General features: G+C 41.6%; 1 protein-coding gene across 2 annotated transcripts in view; it reads right to left on the bottom strand.

Annotated features, from left to right (window-relative positions):
* Positions 1–26,421, bottom strand: part of LOC138265204 (probable cation-transporting ATPase 13A4) — a 229,913-nt gene that overhangs the window by 163,502 nt on the left and 39,990 nt on the right. For both annotated transcript variants that reach the window (XM_069212751.1, XM_069212752.1), the window contains exons 7-9: positions 21,421–21,555; positions 8,438–8,510; positions 6,505–6,636 (exon numbers count right to left, since the gene is read on the bottom strand). In XM_069212751.1, the coding sequence (XP_069068852.1) occupies positions 6,505–6,636; positions 8,438–8,510; positions 21,421–21,555 (340 nt within the window). The remainder of the gene's footprint in view (positions 1–6,504; positions 6,637–8,437; positions 8,511–21,420; positions 21,556–26,421) is intronic.

Below are 26,421 nucleotides of genomic sequence, written 5' to 3'. Positions count from 1 at the left end.
TGATGGTTGTGTGGTTCTGCTCACTGTGAAATTGTCTTGACTCCCTGAACATAATGTAAAACGGGCTATTTCCCTAAACCAAACTTGCTATTTAACTTTTAAGCAAAGCCAAACTAAATTATAAACAGAAAGTGACCAGTGGCATAACAGACCAGTGCTACACATGTCCTGCAGTGTTCAAGCCAATTACACTTCTTAAAATAACCTGTGCTCACCCTCTGGTAGCTTGGCCCGGAGCAGGCAGGCTTAACCTAAGAGGCAATGTGTGAAGTGTTTGTGCAGAACATGAAATACAGTAACACAGTGATAACTTCACAAAAAGAGTCCACACCAGTTTAGAAAAGTAGAATTTATTTATCCGATTAATCTTAGAGCCAAACTACAAACATCCAAATACACTTGCATAGGTTATCAAGAATCAGGCCTAGTATTGAAAATGACAGTGCTTAAAAAGATGTGGGTGCTCCGATTCGCCGAGTTACAGCAAGTTCTCTTTAGAGGAGTATTAGGAAAGCACTCGCTCTAATTCTAATGCAGTCTTCTAACAGGAATGGTTTGCTGTGGATGTCGGCTCCCCGGCCCTTTGAGATTGGAAGTCAATGTAGGCCAAAACCACACAAGAAGCAGCCCAGAGCTGCAGTGAGGGATCTCGCTGGTTATGCATACATGAAGGCTAAGCAGTAACCCACTCGCTTTACTCACAGTGCCTTGTTGGTGTCTGGACGGCCATGTGTAGATGAAAAGTGCTACACAAGCTGGCTTTGTGAACAAATAACTGCTATCCGTGCTGACTTGGTGAACAAACAAGCGCTACACACACTGACTTGGCAATGAAGAAACACTGAGCCCACACTGATCTGGTAGGTGAAGAAGCACTTGACACTTGCTTATTGGGTAAGAGGGAGTGCTCAGGCTGTGCTTACTTGGTAGGTGAAGAAGTGCTTGACATGCATTGACTGGAGTGAGGAAGCACTCAACCCATGCTGACTTGGTAGTCGAAGAAGTGCTTGGCACCTGCTGACTTGGTACGAAGAAGTGCTCTATACGTGCTGGTCAGATGGAGTGTGTCACACACATGGAGCAGTCAGACACACAGTTCCTCATTGAGATGCACTGCTACCAGACTCGCGAGTGGCATGGTCCCAAAGCAACAGTGCACAGTTGAAATCTTTGATGGCCCTGAGATTTCCAAAAGGGGGGAAGCCAACAAGCCCTTGGAGTTACTTAAGATATCCATTGAACTTATTTGATGGGGTTTGAGGTTCAATGCTTATACCAAAAGGAGTCTTTGAAGTGGGTAAGACTTCAAAAGAGGCCTTTGAAGATCACATGGTCCCTTTCCTTCTTTTCCTGGCTTTGGACACTCTACAGGTGGGCCTGCAGCCCTTTGTGTGAGGAGAGGCACAGCTCTATTCAGGTGTAGGCATCAGCCCCTCCCTCCCACCTAGCCCAGGAAGACCCATCAGCAAGGTAATGAACCATAAGGATTCAAATGTCACACCCAAGTTCCCCTTGTGTGTGACTGTCTAGAGGGACTGCACAAAGTACAGCTGTCACTTACCCCAGATGCCTATTCAGAGAGAGGCAGTGGTATAAAATGGTTAAAGTAAGAACATGCCAATTTTCTAAAAGTACCATTTTCAGACTTACAATTTAAAAGCCGATTTCATCACAAATTGTGATTTTAAATTGTGAGTCCAGGGATACCCAACTCCATAACTCTATCTCTTACCAATTGGAAATTACACTTTAAGAATGTTTTAAGGCTACCCCAATGTTAAGCTGTGGGAAAGATAGGCCTTTCAGTACTGGGAAATGAATTCAACAGTTGTGCACCACATGGACATGTTAAACTAAAAGGTCCATGTCCAACGTTTTAAATACACTGCACCCTGCTCTTGGAGCTAAGCAGGGCCTTCCTTAGGTGTGACTCATATGTAATAAAAAGGAAGATGTGGGCCTGGCAAATGTGTACACCGGCCGGATTGAAATGTCTGTTTAAAACTTTATAAATAGGTTCTTCAGTGGCAGGCCTGAGACATGTTCACAGGGCTACTGAAGTGGGTGACACAATCAGTACTGCAGCCCACAAGTAGCAATTAATTTACAGGCCCTGGACACATATGGTGCACTTTACTAGGGTCTCACAAGCAAATCAAATATGCTAATTGTGGATAAATCAATGTTACAAGGTTTAGAGTGCCAGCACGTTTAGCACTGGTCAGGAGTTTTATAGTCCATGGAATCCTAACAATCAGCAAATATAAGTCAGAATAACAGAAGGTCACAGGGCAAAGAAGTTCGGGGAACATCACCAAGGATGGCAGGTCTAACAAACCTCATGGAGTTCACACCAGATACAACATTGTGGATGGACTTCATAACCCAAAAAGTTATCATATACAAATGCAATACTTGCGATTGGGACAAGGCAGCAAAGACATCTAAATTGCAGGTACAAATTCCTGCTTTTTTACACTTAAAAATGTTCAAACCATTACTGTGGGTTTCAAGTGGCCCCCACTAGCTACAGTATCCTACGTTCTCTTGGTGAACGAGGCCAACATCCTTAAAAAAGACTAATGACCACATTTAGGGCCTCATTACGACCCTGGCCGTCTAATGACCACCAGGGTCATGGTGGTATTTGGACAGCCACCAATGCGGTGGTCCGAGTACAATATTACGACCGCAGTGGTAGTGCCACGGTCGGACCACCAGCACCACCAGTTTTTGTCTACATGACGTTTGGCGGTGCTTGCGGCCCTAATTACGACCACCTTCTCCGCCAGCTGTTTCATGGTGGTAACCTTGCCATGAAAAGGCTGGCGGAGACGGGGTCCAGGGTGCCCCGGGGTGGCCCTGCACTGTTGATGCTCTTGGCAAGGGCAGTGAAGGTGCCCCCCTGGCCAGCCGCTTCGCAATGTTCACTGTCTTCTTTGCAGACAGTGATTGTGACCAGTGCTGGTGCACCCTAAGCACTATAGCATTGCCGCCGGCTCCATTATGAGCCGGAGACAATGCTGGAGGCTGTTTTCCACTGGGAAACGATGTTTCTGCCTGCTGACCCAGCTGGAAACTCGTAATGTTCTGGGCGGGGAGGCTGCCACTCTGGCGGCAACCTAATTGTCAGGACTTCAGCGGACAGGCTTTTCCTTCCGTCAAAGTCATAATGAGACCCTTAGTGTTTGGTAGAGTAGAAACCCCGCCATAAATTGATGGATTTTCCATCCCAACAAGCTTGAGCATCACCCACCTTGCTTAGTGTCAGCTGGCTCCTCTGTCAGAAAAACTTTGGAAGAGAGCCTATCTACCACAGAGCTGTCAGTAAATGTATGTCAGAAACACCATCCTGCTATGGGCCATCCGTGTTACATAAATTATTCTTTCCAGGACTATCAGAAAATATCTGGGGCCCCAATCATCAGAAAACACAAATGCCCCCTGTAAACTGAAAGATAACTTAGAGCTATTAGTATTTTGTTTAAAGAAACAGCACCCCCAGCGCTTCCAGCCAAGGTGGAGTTTGATTTGAAAAACAAAAAAATGTTGGGGTCTTTGCTGAAAAAAAATGGCATTCTATGCAACAGTTGCACTGGTAGATGCACAAAAAGAAATGAGATCCCTATCAGGTAGGTAGAGAATCTCATGATGTGTGGGATAAATACCCATATATGTCCTAAGGTACACCATTAGTCTACTGGGACCAGCTAGACTTGCGCGACTCCACCCTCATGGTAAGCCTGCAATTCAATTGAAGTCTCCAGCAATTGCAACCATGGACTTCATTCTGTTTGTGTGTTTTGAATTTAAAATTTTGAATAATTATTTTTGTGGTTCCATTAATTCTGTTGTATTTTTTTCCTATTTTATAACATGTTTCTCCTTTTGATTAAATTGGTTTTGAAATTTTATATTTGGATTTTCTGACTCTAATACTGAGATGGGGTTGGTTTTGATTTGCTCAGGAAGGGGTCTCCTCAAGACCCTTTTGTCTTTGGGAATCATATTGGCAGCTTTGGAGGAAGCCTCGGGAGGACCACTGCCTGCTTCTCCTTTTAGGAACCCAGGCTGCCCTTTTCTTTTTAAACAAATGGTTGCCATTTTAGAATACCGTCCTAGGGATGATAGTTTGATGTCCTTTCCAGGCCACCATTCCAATTATTGCAGCCAATCACAGTGAGTCATAAATTGTAAACTGCATAATCAATATTAATTAGGCAGGTCATTCGGTGACCCTCCAGTACATAGGTGGGTTCACAAAATACTATACCATTCACGAAACACCAATGCACATTTGCAACTGGTTTCTGAAAATGAAATAATAATACATTAAGACCTATACTATTGAGTTGATGGGGTACTCTCTTCCAAATGAACAATTCACTATAACATTATGTCTCAAGGCCAGTTCCAAAACATTTAAGCAATGCTGACCCAGACATGTGGAAGACAGTTTTACCTCTCAGCTTGAAGATGACAGTCCTCACCTACTACTACCCGAGGCTCAACAAACCAATTTGGATTACTCGCCTGGAGCCCTGTGCATTCTGGATAGGCAGGAGAGATCCACTGAAGAATCGGCAGTGGAGTCTTGATCCTCCTAGGCTCTAGGCAATCCCTCTAATTCCTCCAGCATCTGCCTTGCATGAAGGGCAGTTCTTTGAGACTTGACTGGGGCTTCCCAGGCCCTTGAGTCTCCACCAGATTTTGCTTCTGTCAAGAAGGGTGACTGAGATGTAAGGCAAACCTAGGATATAAACACCACCCGCAGCACTCCCAGCACAGCAAAGTCACCTCTTATAGCAAGGAAAAATAGCAGAGGGAGTCCTGATCGGGGAATGGCATGGTGGGGATTGTGGGTTATGGGACTTATCAACCTAAATTCAAGGAGCAGTAAAGCCCTTTAAGAAGAACAATTTCCTGTCACCCGGAGAATCTCAAGTTTAAGGGACCACACATAGAACTTTGCTGTGTTTAAGTGGTGTCCAGTTGAAACCAGATTACGAAAACAGAATTGGTGTGATTCTTACGGCTTTTGTCATATGTAAATTAGTTTTCCAAGCTCAGATAGCCTTTTTTGAAAAACCATTAAAAAAACAAATTTACCAATGAAGAAAACAAAAGAAAAAGTTTAGTGAGAGTGCATGTTTAAATCATTTTCTAAAGTGAAAGTATACACTTTCATATTTTCACACATGGAAAGGAAATTTACAAACATTTTCCAGCAATATCCAAAGAAATCAGCGACTAGCACAGGATTCAATGTGTAACCTGCAAAAAATTTGCAAATTACGAAAATTAGTTTATATATACCAATGTGAGGTCTTAAGTTTCCAGGTGTAAATTTGCTCTTTCTCCTGGGAATTAGTCCAAAAGTGATGAGGAGGTAAGAGTTATGGCTATGTTAGGATATTTAAGCCCATCAGGTGTCAGATTGTGTGTTCGATACTTTCTTTTTCATGCCCTGTCCTGCTGTGTATTTGTTTGGATATGAGATGTAGAGAAGGACCTACACTCAATCTGGTGTGTCCCAGAGATGCAAAGTAATGTCAGATTTTTATGATAACTCTGACTATGAAGATTAGATTACTGAAACTAATTAAATATAAATGTATCTTTTGTGCCCACAGAGGAAATCACTAGAACCTGCTCTGCTAATTCCTGGTGAAGTCAGGCAAAGGCACTGCCACATTTGAATTAGGGATGGGAATCTCCGTTGTAATTCTGTGTAGCGGAATGGAGCAGAATTACTTAAAAATTCAGCAGAGTTATGTAAGAAGAGTAATTCTACATTTAGCATGATTTCTTAGCAAAAAATACCTCCTTGTGGCCAAAATGGACATGAGGATGCATTTTGTGCTAGGAAAGAGTCCTGACTGCAACAGAACATGAATAGCAGCTTAAGCATCCGGTTGCTAAATACTCACTTAGGATAGGACCCCCCCCCCCCCAACCTTGTTCCAGGCACTAAGCACAACTTTCCTAGATGCAGCTTCACATCTCAAAAACTTTTGAGCTAACAAAATAGTGCTAAATACAAGAATGCTTACGCTCATGGTTGTATTTCTCCCCCCCACACAACTCTTAATTACGCAGAATGTAATTGTTTTATTATTGGTAATTCCACATCAAAGAATAACATGGAATTACTGAAATTAGCCTGAATACGCTGGCGTAATTAAAACTATTCCCCACGCCTAATATGAATGGAAATGCATTAACCCAACTTCCACCTTTTAAAGATTTAACAATCCCAAAATCTACATGAGGAAAAGCCCTTGGTCAGGAGTGTAAAAAAAAGCATAGAGGTAGGAGCATGATATAACAGGGAAGATGTACAAAACGTTTCAGTGCTCTCTGATTCAGAGCCAGGCAACACATCGAAAATGCATACATATTCTTTAATTTTTGCTTTCATTGAAAGAAAGCATTTTGTATTATTTTTCCTGAATGATTAAAATATAATGAAACATTGAAGATTTTGGATTCTGTGAACTTTACCTGTGAGCATGCTTTCATTGATGACACAGCTTCCTTGGATGAGAATGGCATCACATGGCATGAAAAGCCTTTTTTCACTCAAGATAATTGTATCTCCTGGTACCAAATGTCGTGACTCCATCTCTTTACAATCTATAGAGTGAGTGAATATGACGAACATGAAGTGCATGAAAATATATGTCCATTTAAAAACATATTCCATGGAGATTAAGGGCCTGATGAGGACCTTGGCGGATGGATACTCCACCCCAAACGTGACGGATATCCCGCCGCCATTTTACACATTTCATAGGATATAATGGAACTTGCAATACGGGTCACTGGATATCTGTCACGTTTGTGGCAGAGTATCCCATCCATCAACGTCGTAATCAGGCCCTAAGCAATGATGTAAAACACCCCAAGCCGCAGCCATCTGATGGCTGAATGCAAACGTTTAATTCTCTTCAATTTCTTTTTTCAAAACTAAACTAAACAGATCCAACAAAGTATTATGACTGAACTCTATAGTACTTAAAAGAGTGATTTAGAGTTTAGGGGACAAATACTAACAAACCCTACATCAGGATATTATGCTCTTGTATTAGGGTGGATGGAGTACTCACAAACCATACAACGGGATATAATGCACTTGTAATAAGGCGGACGGAGAACTCACAAACCGTACATCAGGATATAATGCGCTTGTAATAAGGCGGACGGAGTACTCACAAACCATACATTAGGATATAATGCCCTTGTAATTGGTCAAGTTATTCAATACGCTCAGTGGAGACATGCCATCGATTAATCAATGTAACTAATAGATCAAATTTACTGTCACAATATGGCATTATACTTTGCATGAGACCTGCATGCCTTCTAACGACTGTAGTAACAAAAGATTTCAACTGTAACACTTTGACTAATGTAAAAACACAGGGATCCCCCAGGTGCTCCATTCAGGTTGTTCTCAAATCATTTTTGGTAAGCACTAATCGCTTCGCAGTTAAATTTGTATCCTGGCAAATGAATTTCGATTTAGGGCAATTATTAATTATGTTTTAGCAACACTATCTTAAATTAGAAATCAGAGAGCATTTCTTGTAGTTCCATTTTTTTTATATGAATGTTGCAGTTGCTTGTGTGTATAGATGTAAGCTCATGAAAGGATCATCTCAACTATGACAGCATGCTCTTCAATAATGTACACATTAGCAAAAAAGTCAATTCTCCTTTTATTTTTTTCTGTTTTCCTTAACTTACTTTATTTTAGCCTAAAAAAAGATCACTTGCCCACAGGAGAAACAACTCATTGCTAACTGTCTATGTGGAGGGACAACACATATCCACGAAATGTTGAAACATAGCATGAAGTAACATTTTTAAAGTAAAAAGTATGTAAAGAACAAGCAAAGAGGTTTTCAAACGACTATTTCAACAAATGTTGTCAACATCATTAATCTAAAGCCGCGTGTTCACCACAAAAATAATATTGTCAATAGAGGAACCATAAAAAAGAAATTCCTCATCTCAAAGATCTGATAAATATCCACAATAGATATTCCATAGGTAGGTCATGCCATTTTAAATCAATTAGGTTCCTGTCACTGTTCACAATGACACCTGAGGTCACCAACGGAGTAGTTTTTGAACTCATAATTGATCAGACATGTCAACAATATGATATCCTACAATATAATATTGTTTCACTTTAGAGGGATCTTAACACTGTTCATATTTATATCTACTGACTTCAATGGGGTTCATTAGATTAGAGTTTAATTTTAATGTTTCTTCAAGATTCAATGATTTTGTAATACGTTTAGATATAATGCATCTTCACGAAGATGTTTGAAACAGAATTAGTAGATATAAAAATGTGGATTGTCTTTCTATGGTGTGCTAACATGATATATTTGTCACTAAATAGCATCAATCAGACACAACTTACCTCCATCCTTTAGAGACACCATAACCACGACACTGTTGTTGGATTCCACTAGTTTGTGCAGTTTTACAGATTCCTAAACAATTAGGCAAAAAATTAACATTCTAGTGCAGAGCTTTTCAATTGATGTTTCAATAGCAACACTGGCTGCAAATTGATGAAAACATAACATGTAAACGGACTGATTCATAACTCATAATTCAACCACAAGTAACTTAATATGCAGACAAATTAATTCAAAGTAAACATACTGTCACACTTAATATAAACTCATGGCTCAGGAAGGAAGAACGGGCCAGAAGTAGAGTCTCAGGGTTATGTGCCAGGAGACCTTCACTTTTAGTCTCATCACAATTCATGCAGTGAGCATTCTGCAGTATCAAACTGGAATTAGGTTTCGTCATTTTATAAACATGAATGATGTACTTGGTTGGTGTTTTGTAGTAAAACAGACCTGGGTTACTGGTAGACAATCCTCTCCGTATTGAGGGAGGGTTTGCAATTAATAATGTTCTGTATTAAAATAAATTTCAAACTCTCAAACTGCATCTCTCTCAGTTTCTCTTGTGGTAATTTTTGGATCATTTCTCAAAAACTTTGTGGCAATATTTGCATAATGATAAATTTAGTGGTACTAACATACTGCATAAGAACAAGGAGTTTTCATACTTCGTCATTTTATTTGATTCCGCCTTGAGCTGGACTCCCTTGATGACCAGTAAGAAGGGGGACTTTAGGAAGGCCAACTCTGCAGTTTTTAGCTTTGGCTCAAATTATGGTGTTACTCCCTTGACACCTCATTAAAAAGAGCAGCAGAGTGGGTTTAGCACATGGCCACCTGTATTTCCTAATTAAGAGCATCTCAGGTCAGACTACAATTGTTTTGAAATGTAATGTTCAGTACCACAGTGTTTCCGATTAGGGTTCTCTCAAGAGAGTAGTGGAAATTGAAATCATTAGGACAGAGAGTGTGCAGAGTCCTTTCTGTCTTTCAAGCCTTCTAGCTTCCTTTTCTGCTCTCAGCTTGTGCGTCTCTTGGGAAGTATTACACAACTTTGTTGCTGTACCCTTTTAATTCCTTTAATTTCCACTCCGAAGGCCACTGCCCTGGGGCCCTCTCTCTCAGTGAAGCTTTTCAAGATGGCAACGTTGTTTCTTATCATATAACTGGAGCAGTCCTGTTTCCAAAGGATTTCTGTTCCCATATTTTTTTTCCTATCCTGGCTAGAAAAGGATCTATTCAATTCTATAATACACTAAGGGATGCAAGAAGGAAATACAAATATATTTGGACATCGAAATTGTAATTGATTATTAGTGTGTACATTAAACATAGACTTTCTACCTTTATTACACTGTTATTTAACAGGCTGTTTGCCTTAGGCATCTCAGCGAAGAGATGATGAAACTCCATCTCATTCAAAGGAAAATGAATTGGTTTATATTACTGCCAAGAAGGTGAGGAAAGTATATTTCTTCAGTGATCCTTTTTGGAGACAATAATCATCAAATGATCCCTTCTCCCTAACACATCTGATTCAGTTATTCCCCATCACACAGATGATGATGATGACCATGGGGACTCCGCACAAATTGATTCTTTCACAGGCCCTAGTGGGGTTATTTGGACTACTAAAGATCCCCTTATTTCAACCTGAGGTGATAATCTACGACAGGTCAGGCAAGGGAGTGGGCTCCTTCTCTCTCTATTCCCCAATTTATAGATCATTGGATCAGGAGATCTTTAGAAAAATCAAACACAAACAAATATTAGGGCAGAATGTCCAAGACCAGTTACCTAAAATAATTGGTGGTATTAACAGAAGTTGACCCAGCTGTGGTTGACTCTTTATCAAAAGAGGGAAAACACTTAGAGAGTGCCAAATACCGATACACATGTTGGGGGATACCAATGCAGAAATTACAACAGATTGAAGGAAGACATTACTTATGAGAGTCAATCCTAAGTTTGCTCAATAATGGAGATTTTTTTTTAGGTCAGCTGTCAATGGTCAATTGTTTGTTGACTGTTTTGTCAAGCATATCTCTTCCTGTGTACAGACATATATTTTCCAAGATAAACATCATCTTTGTAAAGTATCTGCCCCACACATTTTGGATGGGCCGGATAGGGCAAACCGTCTTCTTCCAAGGTCCACTGGCAAAGTTTCTAGTATTAAACCTTTTTATGCCAAACAGAGGGGCACACAGTTTTTAATTCAGCCACCGATGAGGATCCTTTTTTTTCTCCAAAAAGGAGGCCCCTACAAAGCAAGATTCAATTGTTGCAGAAGATGCTTACGAACAAATAACAGTAGTTCATTTACTCTTAAAAAAAAATCCCAAGAAAGTTGGGTGGCAGACTCTCTTTCTTTTATTACAATTGGACAGTTATCTCATCATATCAATGAATTTTACAGACAATTCTGGGCCACAAGATTTACTTTTATTTTCACTAAGTTCAATTGAACCCTTGTGGCCCAGTGGTGTTCACTACATTAGAGATTCTAATCATAATGCAAGCAAGACATGAAGGTCTCTTAAAAGAAAGGACAATAGAGAGGCTTTCCCTAAACTTGCAGTCAGTTTTAGTGTTTAAAAGATGAAGGACCTGATTTTGATCTCAGTGGTGTTCCTGCCAAACCACCTCAGCATTGGACCCGAGAAGACGTCAAGTAGACGGCATTCCACCCACCGTATTGAGAAGCTACAGTCCTGCAGGTGGTGCACTGGCGGCGATTTGCTGATGGAGGGAGGACATCGCGGGACCCAATGGACATTGTACAATGGCAGTGTCTGTGGAACAGAGGTAAGTCAAACACACACTGTACCTTAGCCATATGTGTCCCTCTGTATCACACACAACAAACCACACCACATATTCACACGTATCTATTGCCATTCCACAACAACACAGACATGCTTCAGACACACCTTGACCTACATCCATTACACAACATAGACACACAACTGGCACAGCACCCATATATTACACAACTACAACAACCAACACAAATACTCATTCATCTACAAAAACCCAGGCACACACAAGCACAAATACACGCATGACAATGACCACCACACAACTTTTTCGCCTGAATGTTGCATGCAGCAACACAACATGCACAACAACAGCAATGCCATAGGCAGGTGGCACACATACTGACACAACCACAGGACCCACTCCAGCTCCCTCCACCTCCCCCAGGCAATCACATCACACACACACATATATGTACTGACTCACACACACAACTCGAAGCACCACATGAAAGCTACAGGTCCCCTTGCAATGGGCACACATGGACAGAGTTGACAGGTGTGAATCTACCATCATTGCGGTGCCAGTATTAATTTGCCAATGAATACCGACACCAAAATTACATTTGTGTTATGTGCGATATATGTTGTGCACCAGTGTGTCCCCATCGGTGTCTGACCCACTTATGTCCCCAACATATTGATGTCACAGTAATCTAAAAACAATACTGTGACATGTACATGTCTGCAGTGGTCCCGAGCTCATGTGTAGTGACCCCCACCCATGTACACAGGCAATAGGGGTTATCTACCTCCATGTCCAACAACAGGGAGGTTGTGTTTTCTTTGTGGTCCATGGCAGTAGCATGGAGGGTGTTGTCCAGTCTTGTCCAGCCAGAATCACACGTGGAATGGGCAAAAAGGTGAGTTTTCACCACCTTTCCCCCTGAATCTGCCAAGTCAGACTTGGAGGTCGGACCTCCACATTTTGCTTGTCACTAAGGCACAACCAAATCCGCACAGCAGCAAGTGTGGCTGGGGTCCTGCCACCAGCCACTATTTCATGAGGCACTGTGGTGTCGGATGGGAATCCATGGCAGAGTCAGTGGGACTCAGGAAGGTTACAGTCTATGGGACCATCTGTATCTAAATCTGGTGGGCATATCACCAAGGCAGCTGTTAGAAATGGAGTCTCAAGTTGGCAGTCGGTTTTCACCCTGTAAAAGTAGGGGCCCTTACTCTAGTCAGGGTAAGGGAGACACACAGCTCAGATAAGCCCTGCTCATCCCCTTAGAAGCCTGTCATGAGCAGCCAGGCTTATCTCAGAGGCAATGTGTAAAGTATTTTTACAAACATAGTAACACAATGAAAACACCACAAAAGGACTCCACACCAGTTTAGAAAAATAGGAAATATTTATCTAAATCAAACAAGACCAAAACAACAAAATCCATCATACACAAGCAAAGACATTAATTTTAAAAGATTAAGGCCCTCATTACAACATTGGCGGGTTGTATCCGCCGTGCGGCCGCCTATGCGCCTGCACTCCCGCAGTGGCCATTTAGAGACCCCCACTGGGCTGGCGGGCGGAAACCTAGTTTGGGATGTCAGCCGCAACACGGGAGCCAGCTCCAAATGGAGCCGGCGGTGTTGCGGCGGTGCGACGGGTGCAGTTGCACCCGTCACGCTTTTCATTGTCTGCTATGCAGACAGTGAAAAGCTCCATGGGGCAGTGGCAGGGGGCCCCACGACTCCCCTTTCCGCCAGCCTTTTCATGGCAGTTCATACCGCCATGAAAAGGCTGGCAGGAGGGGGACTCGTAATCCCCTGGGCAGCGCTGTAAACAGCGCTGCCCTTACAGCGCTGCCCTGGGGGACTACAACCACCGGTACCAATGGCTTCCGCCACGGTTGTAATTCCAAGGAAGCACTGCCAACCTGTTGGCGGTGCTTTCGACGAAACAGCCCTGGCGGTCTTTGACCGCCAGAGTTGTAATGAGGGCCTAAATCCCAATAAAAACACTTAGAAACACAATAGCTCCCACTGGGGCTATCACAACGTCGTTGATTGAGTTGTTCATAACAGTCCATCACCACTCACGAGGAGGGCGTGGTGGTCACGGGGTCACATGGACGGCCAGGTACAGTACCTTTGGTAACGAGGAAAAACAAGCAGATGCACGGAGTTGGGGAGGTGAGGCGTTGATGGATCCGGTGCGGTGTCAGCTCCTTACTGCAGAACAGGGGAGGTGATTCAGCATTGGGGCAAGGTGTCTGTTCCTTACCATCCAGTGGGGTCGATGAATCTATTGGGTAAAGAGGCAATGGGGTGACCCCTCAGTGTCACGGTTATGCCATGGGGATACAGGGGCCATGGCGGAGTCGGGTGTCACGGACGTCAGTGACACAGCACTTGGGACTCACAATGTCACAGGACTTCAGGGGGGCTATGGCGGCATCGGGCTTGCGGCATTGGTCGGGGTTGTCGCACTCCAGCAGGGACCACCACTTCGGTCTACAGGCAGCGGCAAAGTTTTGCAGTTGCACCAGTTCTGGAGTCGTCCAGAGTCGGTGTGCCTGTTGTTTTTTGGTTTCAGGCCAGCTTTCACTCCCAAGGGCCCAGGAACTGGATTGGCACCACCTCGCAAGTCAGGATCCTCAGCGGGAGTACCCAGGTGCTGGCAGGTGAAGTTTTTCATGTCCCTGAGAATTCTTAATAGGAGGGAAGCTCAGTCCAATTCCTTGGAAATTCTTCATAAGCAGGATACATAGCAAAGTCCAGTCCTTTCACTCCCAGGGCAGAATTAGTAGCAGCAGAGTAGCACAGCAAAGCACAGGCAGAGTGGCAGGTCCTCCTCAAAAATCTAGTTCTTCTCCCTGGCAGAGGTTCCTCTTGATCAAGACGTTTTCTGAAGTTGTGGGGACAGCAGTCCAATACGTATACTCATTTCTGTGTTTGGTCTAGGCAAACTTCAAAGGAAAGTCTTAGTAGCGCACAATACTCTGTCTCTTCCTTGCCCTGTCCCAGACACATTATAGGGGATTGGAGTCTGCATTGTGTGAGGACAGCCACAGCTCTTTCTGGTGCATGTGTCAGCTACTCCCTCCTACTCTCCACCAGAAAGACTCATCAGGATATGCAGGACACACATCAGGTCTCTTTGTGTCAGTGTGCAGAGTGGATTCACAAGCAGCCCAACTGTCAGTCTGACCCAGATGTATATTCAGCAGCCAAGCAGAGGTACAGAATGGTTAAGCAAAAAAATGCCCAGTTTCTAAAAGTGGCATTTTCAAACAGACAATCTAAAAACCAACTTTACCAAAATATGTTATTTTAAATTGTGAGTTCAGAGACCGCAAACACCACTTCTCTTCCTGTTCCTAATGGGAAATTACACTTAAAAGATATTTTAAAGCTACCCCCATGTGAACCTATATAAGAGATAGGCATTGCAATAGTGAAAAACACATTTGGCAGTATTTAATGTAAAACACACTGGTACATGTCCTCCCTATTAAATACACTGCACCCTGCCACTGGGGCTGCTTTGGGACTTCCTTATGGATGACTTACATGTAGTAAAAAGGGAGGTTTGGGCCTGGCAAGTGGGTACACTTCCCAGGTCAAATAGGCAGTGCAAAACTGCACAAACAGACACTGCAGTGGGAGGTCTGAGGCACGTTTGCAGGTAACATTTGATTTACAGGCCCAGGGCACCTCTATTGACCCATGCTAAGGACTTCCTAGTAAATCTAATAGGCTAATCATGGAAACAATCACCAATACATTTAGACAGAGAGCACTTGCACTTTAGCACTGGTCAACAGTGGTAAAGTACCTAGAGTCCTAAAACCAACAAAAACAGGTGTTCCATTGTTTTTTCTTTTCTGCTAGAATTTCAGTCAAAGAGGCTTTTTTCATAATGTTCACCTCCATATCTCAAGTAGAATCCATACCTTCTTTTAGAGATGGAGGATTCCATTATGGATTTCTTTCAGAGGAAGTTAGAATAGACCAAGGTCCAGATATAGATTTTGGCAAATGCAGTACATTGCACAAATGTATAGGCATTCATTCTCTCTAAACAGGAAGGAGAGGACAAGTTTCAATTCTCTGGGGATCTCCCACATCCTGCAAACTCTAAACCCACTCCTAGGTGTGCAAAATATTTTGTCCAGTATATACACTCTCTTAAATCAGTTTTTCCAGATGATGCCTCATTGAAGTTGTTGGCCTTGTGTTCCACCAAAACAGCAAGAAGACACAAAGCCTCATTTAGAGTTAAATGGACCTGCTACTCTCCACGTTTCTGGAAGAAACTCTAAATATAAAGTAGGATACATCTGAATTTCATCCACAATACTATTCCTGTGGTTGAGGAAATACAGGGGGTAGATTCAACTCTTTATTTAGATGTTTTGAAAATTAAAATTGAAAAATGATTTATAAAGTGCAGCTTATGCTTAGAATAGAGAATCAAGGAATTCAAGGAGAATCAAGGAGCTAAAAACCCAAGTTGTAAAAGTGGGATGATTGGGCAGTCCATCTGGAGAGAATGAGTCAGCTAAGAAGATCGATTTTTTACAAAGAGACAAGTTTTCAAATTCTTTTAAAATCTTGCTTAATCTGGTTCAGATCTGAGGGATACAGGAAGAGTATTCCATAATTTGGCTCCCACCACTGCTGCTGAGCCACTGACCGGGAGGTAAGATTTCGCAGGAATAAGAGGATCTAAGTAATCTAGCAGGGGAATGAAATGTAAACAATGGGGGTCATTATGACCCTGGCGGAAGGCGGAGAACCAGCTGTAAGACTACCAAAAGGCTGGCGGTCTTACTTTGTGGAATTAAGACCATGGCAGTTACCGCCATGGTCATCCGCCGGTTCTCCGTTCCGCCCACCAGGGCGGAGACGACCGCTGGGCTGGAGACCCGTCACTAGACCGCCGGCGGTATTTGGACCCGGCTTACCGCCGTGGAATTCCTTCCCTGGCACAGATAGGGGTCTCCCCCAACCCCCACCCACACCCTGACTCCCTCCCCTACCCCCCCACCTCCCCTGCCACCCCCCAAAGGTGGCAGGGACGCCCTCCCCACCCCTCCCCCCAACATCACAACACCCATACCCACACGACACGCACGCAGGCACCACCTACACACTTACACGCACACACGCCGACATACATGCCTAAATCCACACACACAGTCAGAGACGCACACCCACATTCAAACATACATGCACACATCCATACAGACATACCCACAGACATACACGCACTCATTCCCATACACACAACACCCCCGCAAGCAGACACGCACTCACATACTCCCTCTACATACATACACGCACACCCCCATGCACCCACGCAAAACACAACACCCCCCCACCCCTCTCCCCTCACGGACGATCGACTTACCTGGTCCGACGATCCTCCGGGAGGGGACGGGAGCCATGGGGGCAGCTCCGCCGACACCACACCGCCAACAGAACACCGCCACGGCGAATCACAGGACGTGATTCGCTGGGCGGTGTTCTGTTGCCGTGGCGGTGGAGGTGGAGCAACCTCCACTTCCCCGCCTCCCGCCAGTATGGCTGTTGGCGGCTCTCCGTCCGTTGAAGGAAGGAGAGCTAACAATGGTCATAATAGGCCGAGCGGCAAACCGCCACCACTGGCGGTCTTCCGCACAGCGGTCCCTCGGCGGTCTTCAAAAAAGACCGCTGAGGTCAAAATTACCCCCATAATCTAAAAGCCAAATGGGCCTGACTAATAACCCACCATATATACATTAGATAGGACTTTAAAATGAACCCGCTTATTAATCAAGAGCTAATGGCGTTTTTTTAATTTGATGATAAGGAACAGTGTTTAGGAAGGCACAGGAGTAGCCTAGCTGTGAGTTCAGGACCTGGTGAACTTCATTTATGAGTCTCATTGGAAGAGCAAGATATAGAGCTTTCAAATAGTCCATCCGGTACATTATTACATTGAATGAAAGGAAGTCCAAGACTTTGCAAAGATTATTAAGCAACCTTGAACAGGTGGAAAAAACTGTTAAAATCTGTTGTTTTATATGTGGTCTGATGATCAAATTTCAGCCCATGTTTTTAGCATCATCAATTCAGCAGGGAGGTGTGCCCAGCTGTGATGGCCATCACTGATCATTCCAAAGACATTTTATTTTCCTGACAATCATTAATTCAGTTTTATCAGTCACTTTGGATGTTTTTCGTTCATCCAAGATACAACTGAGAGGAGACATTGTCTGAACTTATTGTGGCCGGGAGAGGTATTGTGAGTTAATGACACAATCAATTGCTTTTAGTCTGCGTACTACAGTACCCTCAATACAAAACCTTGGATCAGAGCTCCCCGGGGGTCATAGAGGTATTCAAAACATTTGGAATCATTGATGGACCCTGTGGTACTCACAATCCAAGAGAGTGAGAGCCAAGGAAAAAGGAGGCGGATACAGTAAATGTGATCTGTTAGTTAAGAAATTTTAAAATCCAGATTAATGCAGACCCTTCAATGCTATTTCCCTCAATCTGGAAATAAGAATTAAGTGACAAAGAGCGTTGAAAGCTGCAGATAAAAATTATCTGATTAGAACAGCAGTGTCTACCCTGTCAAACAAGTGTTTAGGAAGCTCTAACATTGACAGCGAAATCGACTCTGTGCTGTGAGAGCATGGAAACCAAATTGAGATGAATCAAGTAATTTGCTTGATTCAAGATAATCCTAGAGCTGATAGTTGATGTGCATTTCCAGCATCCAGCAGCGGGGACCAATGAGACGGGCCTATAATTAGAAGGAACCTGTGGCTCAGCATCACTCTTCTTTAGAATGAGAGCCACATACACAGTTTCCGTGCATCAGGTATGCTTGCTGAATTGATAGAAGAGTTGCGAATAATGCAAAGCACCAGAAAGATTGTACTAGCTCTTAGTTTATGAACCGAAGGAGCTCCAGGGTTCACTGGTGAACCAGTTTGCATTTAAGCATAAGATTCTGCACTGCAAGAGCAAAATGAGTAGAAATTGTTTAAGACATGGGCAATTCTCTGATTTTAGTTGAGGAGAAAAAATGCTATAGTATTCAATAAAAGAACCCCAACATCCCTGAGTTTGTCATTAAAATAATTAACTTTTGAACCACATGCAGAATGTGAGTGTGGAATCTGCTGGGTCATTGAGGTGGGATGTGGCATCACATTAAGTTTGGAAGACCATTTCTTTGAGGGATGATTAACAGTGAATATCTTACTGGTATAAAAAGTGGATTTTGTCAGTTTGATCTCTCTATGATAGGTTTTATTTGCTGAGTGATGTATCATTTTATCTGATTCTTCAGTGGTATTGTGTCATTTTGTTTCTAAGTGATTGCACTTACTTTAGAGAGAAAATAGTTTCTTGCCAATTGGGATTCAGGGTGGACATAAGCCAATCATGATTTTGTTTTTAGTTTTAGGAATTTTCAAGAAAATAGGAAATTGAATTGCTCAATTGAAACTCTAGATAAGTAGCAAAGGGGTCAGCGCAGTAAAGATTGTCTGCATTCATAAAGATAAGATCCAGGATGTGCCCTGCAGTATGGGTAGAATTAGAAAACCAGGGATAGACTTAAAGTGAGCATCTCTACCAAAAGCTGATTTGCTGCCTCCTCCGATTTATTGTCTTTATGGGAATTAAAATCACAGAGGACTGTGAAATTTGAGGCTTGAAAGAGGTACGGTGACAACAAGACAGCCACAATGTTGGCAAAAGAGCCTTCATAACTTGGAGGTTGATGTATTAACACCTCTGAAAAAGTGTAGTTGGGGGTATATTTCTATAAGAGGATTAAGGCTTATGTAATCAGTCTGTTGTTAAAAGGAGTAACAGAACATGAATTGTTTTTATTTTAAAACATCATGCCTCTAGAAAATGGCAGGTTTTTAATTACAATCCAAATTCTAAATGAGGCTTTTGATATCAATGAGACCTCTCGGACAGCAAGTATTTTGTAATATTGGCAATACATTTTGATTATACCCTGACACACATTATGTTATTCACGTTTTCATAGCAAGATTAAACCAATTAACAACTTAGGGGCCATTGGGGGGCAGCTGGGAAGGGGTCTATGGAATGTAGTAGTTCTCAACTCCTTATTCATACTAGAAGCAGTTCTCTCATTGCCAAGTAGATGATGCAGGAATAGCAGTAATCAAGTTTGTCTGAGAAAGATGATTATTTCACCATTTGTATTAGAAGACATTCACTTTCTTCATATATCTGGAGTCTGTGTAATGTATTGGCAATAATGATTATTGATAACGCTTTCTGTTACATTTCACCATAGACTTATGATTTTATCCAGTATTTTCAAATCATATCTAAGGAGCTTCAAACGCAAATCTTATTTGACATATGTTTCAAAACTGATCCAAGGATAGCCCACAAAGTTGATAGCGGTTCTCAAACTTTTCATACAATGGGTTTATTGTTTGGCTCAAGTGGGAAAGGTAGTGATAGAGATGTAGGGCAGGTGTAAACTTTCACCAGGGCTAATGGTGGAAGGCCCCAGAAGAATGATTGTCTGGCATTACTTGGATGTTATTGGCATGGTGCTTGTAAAATGAAAGAGCTCCTGCCTTTGTCACCACATTGAATAATCAATAAAGAAACACTGCATTCTTTAAAGTGAAAATGAATAAACTTGCATGAACATGTTTCTCTGCCTAGAGAGATTCATCACACACTTTAGGAAAACTCAAAGCATACAATGACATGAGCTTTAACTATTTAGCTACAGATATCAAACACTTTACGGTGGCAGACTATGACATTTGTCAGATAGTAAACAAGCGTAAAGACCCTCTCCTATGGTGTTTGTGGTTGACCAGACATGTTACATGTATGTGACACAGAGTTTACAATGTGAAGTCCCTTTGTGCTTTGACTGTCACAGAGAGGATAATGTATAGCCCCATCCTTTGGCGTTTCTATTGGAGCAGACAATGTAAAGTTCCTTTACTCTGTATGTGCCAGAGAGTTTACGGTGTAAAGATCATTAGTGGTGTGTGTGACAGAAAGAGGACAATATAAAGCCTTTTCCCGTGGTGTTTGACAGAACTTCACAATGTAAAACTTGTTCTCGTTGTACTTGTGAGTAAGCTCACAATGTCGTATTGTAAAACCAGACCCTATTGTACTTGTCACAGTATACAACACAGCCCTTACTACAGAGTATGCAGTGTTAGAGTATGCAATGAAATCCTCATTGCTATTGCATTTGTCACAATAAAAACTCCTTCTCATAGTGTCTGACAAGGAGTTCACAAGGTAACATTCCTTCCTAATGTCTTTGTCAGAGTTCACATTACACAACGTCATCCTAATGCATTTGTTACAGGGTTTACAATGTAAAACCCTTGCCTTTGGTGTTTGTTAAGGAGATCACAACATAAAACTCTTTCCTTTTGTATTTGTCAGAGAGCTCACAATGTAAAGCAGTCTGGCCTACTGGCTTTATCCCTGCTTTTCACAATAAACAATTCAGGGATACTGCTTTTGTCTTACCTTTTCATAATAAACAGATCCGACCTATGACATGTTATACAACTTTTCCACATGACCCACTCAGGTCTACAGCTCTGCTCATTGGCTTGTCCTAATAGCCCATACCTACCATATTGAGCATACTCTCTGTAAGATAAGCACTTTTCAGTGAACCACAGAACACAGAACTACTGTGAAGAAATCCAACAGGAACAACATGTGAGCTCAGCTACAGCCCCTCTGTCAGTGATGAACTGTAGGAATATGTATTGTGTTATTTTTTTCAGTTCCACTGCAGTCTAACTCACCTGAGCTGTACATCAAGCATACCTCACATCCTGTCATCCTCTTCTGCCTTTCTTAAGCCATCCCACCCCCTTTTGTTTCACAGTAGTTCGTAAAAACATGCTAGCTTTCTCTCCCCCTGTTCACACGGGCACCCTCCTCTATCACCTGCCCACTTCTTTCCACCTCTAATATAATTATTAATTCGCCTGCAGGTCCCGCCACCTTCCATCATGTCACATGGCCTACCTACCTGCATCCCAACCCACATTTTTAAACAAAGAACCAACTGTAACCTGCCACTGTTATAGCTCTTAATAAATAGGAGTTAATATACAACATTCATGATAAAACAAAACACAGCAGTTTAGTGTCAGGACTGGTGGCGTGGAGCTTACCTTTCGAAGGTCATGCACTGTGAAGAGGATGGAAGCAAGTGTCATAATAATGACTGCGATGGAGTACTCAATGTAACCGACAGCCAACCAAAGTGCCAAACTGCAGGCCTCAAATGCATAGAAGGGATTTAAAACCTGAGAGAGAGTGAACAGCATGGTCAAACACGCACTGATACAACTCTTGAAAGCAGACCATAATATGACATATACTGATACAACTCGTGAAATCAGACCACAATATAACATATACTGATACAACTCGTGAAATCAGACCACAATATAACACACACTGAAACAACTTTTGAAATCAGACCACAATATAACACACACTGAAACAACACTTTAAATCACACCACAGTACAACACACACTGGTACAACTCTTGAAATGAGAGCACAATATAACACAACGATACAAGTCTTGAATCCAGACCACAATATAACACACTGATACAACTCTTGAAATCGAGCCACAATGTAACATAAACTGATACAACTCTTGAAATCAGACCACAATATAACACACACAGATACATCTCTTGAAATTAGACCACAATATAACACACACTGAAACAACTCTTGAAATCAGACCACAATATAACACACACTGATACAACTCATGAAATCAGACCACACCATAACACACACTGATACAACTCTTAAACGCCGACAACAATATAACACACTGATACACCTCTTAAAATCAGACCACAGTAAAACATACACTGGTACAACTCTTGAAATCAGACCGCAATATAACACTGATACAACACTTGAAATCAGAGAACAATATAACACACTAATACAACTCTTGAAATCAAACCACAATATAACACATACTGAAACAAGTCTTGAAATCAGACCATGAATTAACACACACTGATACAACTCTTAAAATCAGACCACAATATCACACACTGATACAACTATTGAAATCGGACCACAATAAAACACACACTGAACCAACTCTTGAAAGCAGACCACAATATAATGCACTGATACAACTCTTGAAATCAAACCACAATATAACACATACTGATACAACTCTTGAAATCAGACCATGAAATAACACACACTGATACTACTCTTGAAATCAGACCACAATATACTACACTGATACAACTATTGAAATCAGACCACAATAAAACACACAGATACAACTCTTGAAAGCAGACCACAATGTAACACACTGATTCAACTCTTGAAATCCGACCACAGTGTAACACACTGGTACAACTCTTGAAATCAGACCACAATATAACACTGATACAAGTCTTGAAATCAGATCACAATATAACACACTCTGATATAACTGTTGAAATAAAATCTCAATATAACACACATCAATACAGCTCTTGAAATCGAACCACAATATAACACACACTGATGCAACTCTGGAAATCAGACCACAATGTAAAAAAACACTATTACAGCTATTGAAATCAGACCACAATAAAACACACTCTGATATAACTCTTGAAATAAAATCTCAATATAACACACATCCATACAACTCTTGAAATCAGACCACATCATAACTCACACCACTATATCTCATTAAATCAGAGCACATTATAACACCCAGTGATTCAACTATTGAAATCAGACCACAATACAACACACACTGATACAACTCTTGAAAGAAGACCACAATATAACACTGATACAACTCTTGAAATTAGACCACAATATAACTCACTTATACAGCTCTTGAAATCAAACCTCAATATAACACATACTGATATAACTTTTGAAATCAGACCACGATATAACACACACTATTACAACTTTTGAAATTAGACCACAATATAACACAGTGATACATCTATTGAAGAAAAACCTCAATATAACACACATCAATACAACTCTTGAAATCAGCCCACAATATAACACACACCACTACATCTCATTAAATCACGCCACAATATAACACATACTGATATAGCACAAAATAATCAGACCACAATATAACACACACCACTATATCTCATTAAATCACACCACAATATAACATACACTGATACAACTCTTAAAATCAGACCACATTATAACACATGCTGATACAACTATTGAACTCAGACAACAATAAAAGACAGGGTGAAACCCTGAAACCGGTCCCAGGATGCTTGTTTCCGGTCCAGAGAGGACCTGGCTTGGCAATTCAGGCTGGACTGTCCCATGAGGAACAGGGTTAGGACTGATTTGCATATGGCTGGGTCCAAACTGGGGTAGAATGGTGAGCAAACGAACAATGGATATTAAACCCAGATCTGTGACTGGGGGTGAGTGTTGGCATTGTTCAACACTCCATCCATCATCCTTTTTTGTTGCCAGCAATAAAAGACTCTCTGTTAGAACTCTTGAAATAAAACCTCAATATAACACACATCAATACAACTCTTCAAATCAGAACACAATATAACGCACACCACTACCTCTCATTAAATCACACCACAATATAACACACACTGATGCAGCACAAAAAATAAGACCACAATATAACACACACCACTACCTCTCATTAAATCACAACACAATATAACACATACTGTTACAACTCTTAAAATCAGATCACATTATAACACACGCTGATACAGCACAAAAAATCAGACCACAATATTTACTTTTGTTTGTTTGTTATATTTATTAATATGAAATACTTAGAACAAGGAATGTGTCTGTGTTATAGTCAATAAAAGATGTTTTTTTGTTATCTCATGAACTTTTAGAAACATATAATTTGTATTTCAGAAAAAACAAAGGCACTTAAATTGATAATCTGTGAATCGATCTCAAACAATACAGATTTTCACACCTCATCTTGGGGCCCTTTGTTGTAGACATTACCTTTCAAAGCTTCGAAACAATTAAAATTCAGAGTTCTTTTTTTGCAACAGCCTCCCTCTGCGATGGGGAATCATTTGACCAAACACAATTTCCTACAAACACAATTTCCTACAGTATGTTTTCCAAGGAGAGACAGGAGTTGGTATAATGGTCTCTCTGTGTACCACTCGACAATTTTAGGGCAAGGTGCTGCGAACAAAACCATAACAAGATGACGTGGAGAGCAGGACACTATTAGGTTCCTGAATACAAAGGATTCCTACTGTGTAATCGTTGATGTCTTTTCATTTATTTCCTTAACACTGTTTCCATTATTTATCCCATTTGTAGGAAATCCACTTGGTTTGATGATGCTCACTGGTTGCTTTTAGAATCGTTAGATTCTGATATGTGCTCTTGCCTGAGTCCTTCTTAACGAGCCTCAGACCCTGTGTGCTCTGTGCTCTGTGGTGGTGCCCTCACTTGTAGCCCAGCCCTTGTGGAAGGCATGCCATGACACTGAGTCAATGCGCTAAGTTGGTACTGGAAAGCCAGCAGTATGAATATCTATCATATTGTAGAGTAGCTTTAGATATGTATCCATTTAGAAAAGTGAATATAATAAAACCCATCAGTGATTGATTTATTTTGCCTGCAATAAACAGATCTTCAGAAAAATAACAGCAAGTATTTAAGATTTTGATTAATAGAAATTCATTATTTTATATATTTTTCAGCACTGAGTGACTTTGAAGGATAAATGCATCCCCTTTGCTGGTGGAGAACTCCAATTAACCAAAGGCAACAATGCTAAATTAATCTTGGCAGCAGGGTAGAAAAGGGGGCTCAGCAACTAGGCACTGAAATACTTTAATCAAGCCTTTTTAATGGAAATCTTTCCAGACCTACAGAGGACACTTCTGATGCTTTCACAGGGACAGCTGAAGTACTTGTATATATATTTAGTTTAGTTTTAATCGAAGGTTTAGGGTGATGATAGGCCTCTTTTCCAGCTTCAAACACTGAGCCATGAGTTTTTGTTCCTCATATCTCTTTTGGATTTTGACTAGGGATGAGAGGAATGCTTCATTCCTCACATGGAATTGGCAGAATTTGGCGACTCTGCATTACTCTAGTAATGTGGACTTTCAGCCAATTTCTTTGAATTGCCATGTGGCGGTACATTTTCCCATGAGGCTCCAGGAATATCAGCTCGAGCAAGATTTGGCGAACCTTAGCACGACATGGGAGGTCGAGGACAGAGAACTGGTTCTCAACTAGACCTGCTGCTGCTCAAGCACATTTTCTACTCAAGCGGAAGCAAAATCAACTCAAATGGCCACACATTCTTGCACACTGGATGGTGCCATTCACGCTGATTTTTCAGTACTGCTCACAATACTAGCACTTAATTGCAGTGCAAGCAGCACGACCTGCATTTTTTTCCACCCATTGGTGGAACTCTGTGGAATCTTGCAGAATTTTTAAGTCACTACACAGAACCACAGATTGAGTTCCCTATACTCCTAATTCTGAAAGCAGGTCCCAAAGTTACATTATCATGCTTTTTAAAACTGGGTGATAATTTATTTGTGTGAACTAGGTAAGTTTATACTACATATTTAAACCAATTGTAGGTATGTATTCATTTTCCTAAAATGTTTGTGCACATGAGAAGCCAACCTAATGGTATGACATTCCGGGGCATAGAAGCTTTGGCCTGCCTGAGAAGTGGGTTTGACCTGATGGTAGAAATTTTACATCTGATTTTGTACATTTCTTGTGCTGAGAACATTTTGACTTGAAATACTTTCATGAGCTAAGTCTCAGGCAAGAGATACTCGGGGGCTTATTTACAAGCTTTTGGCGTAGAGCAGCTCCGCAAGCCTTCTTGCGGCACTGCCCTCTATCAAACGAAAAGGGTAGGAATGCACTGAATCTACAAGGTACGGAACATTCCTGTCCTTTTCTGCTGCACTAGAACACAATGGGCTGCCATGCGCCAATGCAGGAACCCTTGCACAAAGGAGCAAGAGTGTCTCTGTTATGGGTGTGATTGTTTTTGTGCAGGAAGGGAGGCCTTCCTGCAGAAAAACAATCAGGAGGGGTGTTTTCCTCTTTTTATGTGTGCTGTAGAATGCAGCACACATAGAAAAATGAAAAAATTAGGAGAAATA

This window comes from Pleurodeles waltl, chromosome 11 (genome assembly GCF_031143425.1).
Source record: "Pleurodeles waltl isolate 20211129_DDA chromosome 11, aPleWal1.hap1.20221129, whole genome shotgun sequence".
In the NCBI taxonomy this organism is placed as follows: domain Eukaryota; kingdom Metazoa; phylum Chordata; class Amphibia; order Caudata; family Salamandridae; genus Pleurodeles; species Pleurodeles waltl.
This window is presented reverse-complemented; position numbering and strand designations above follow the sequence as displayed.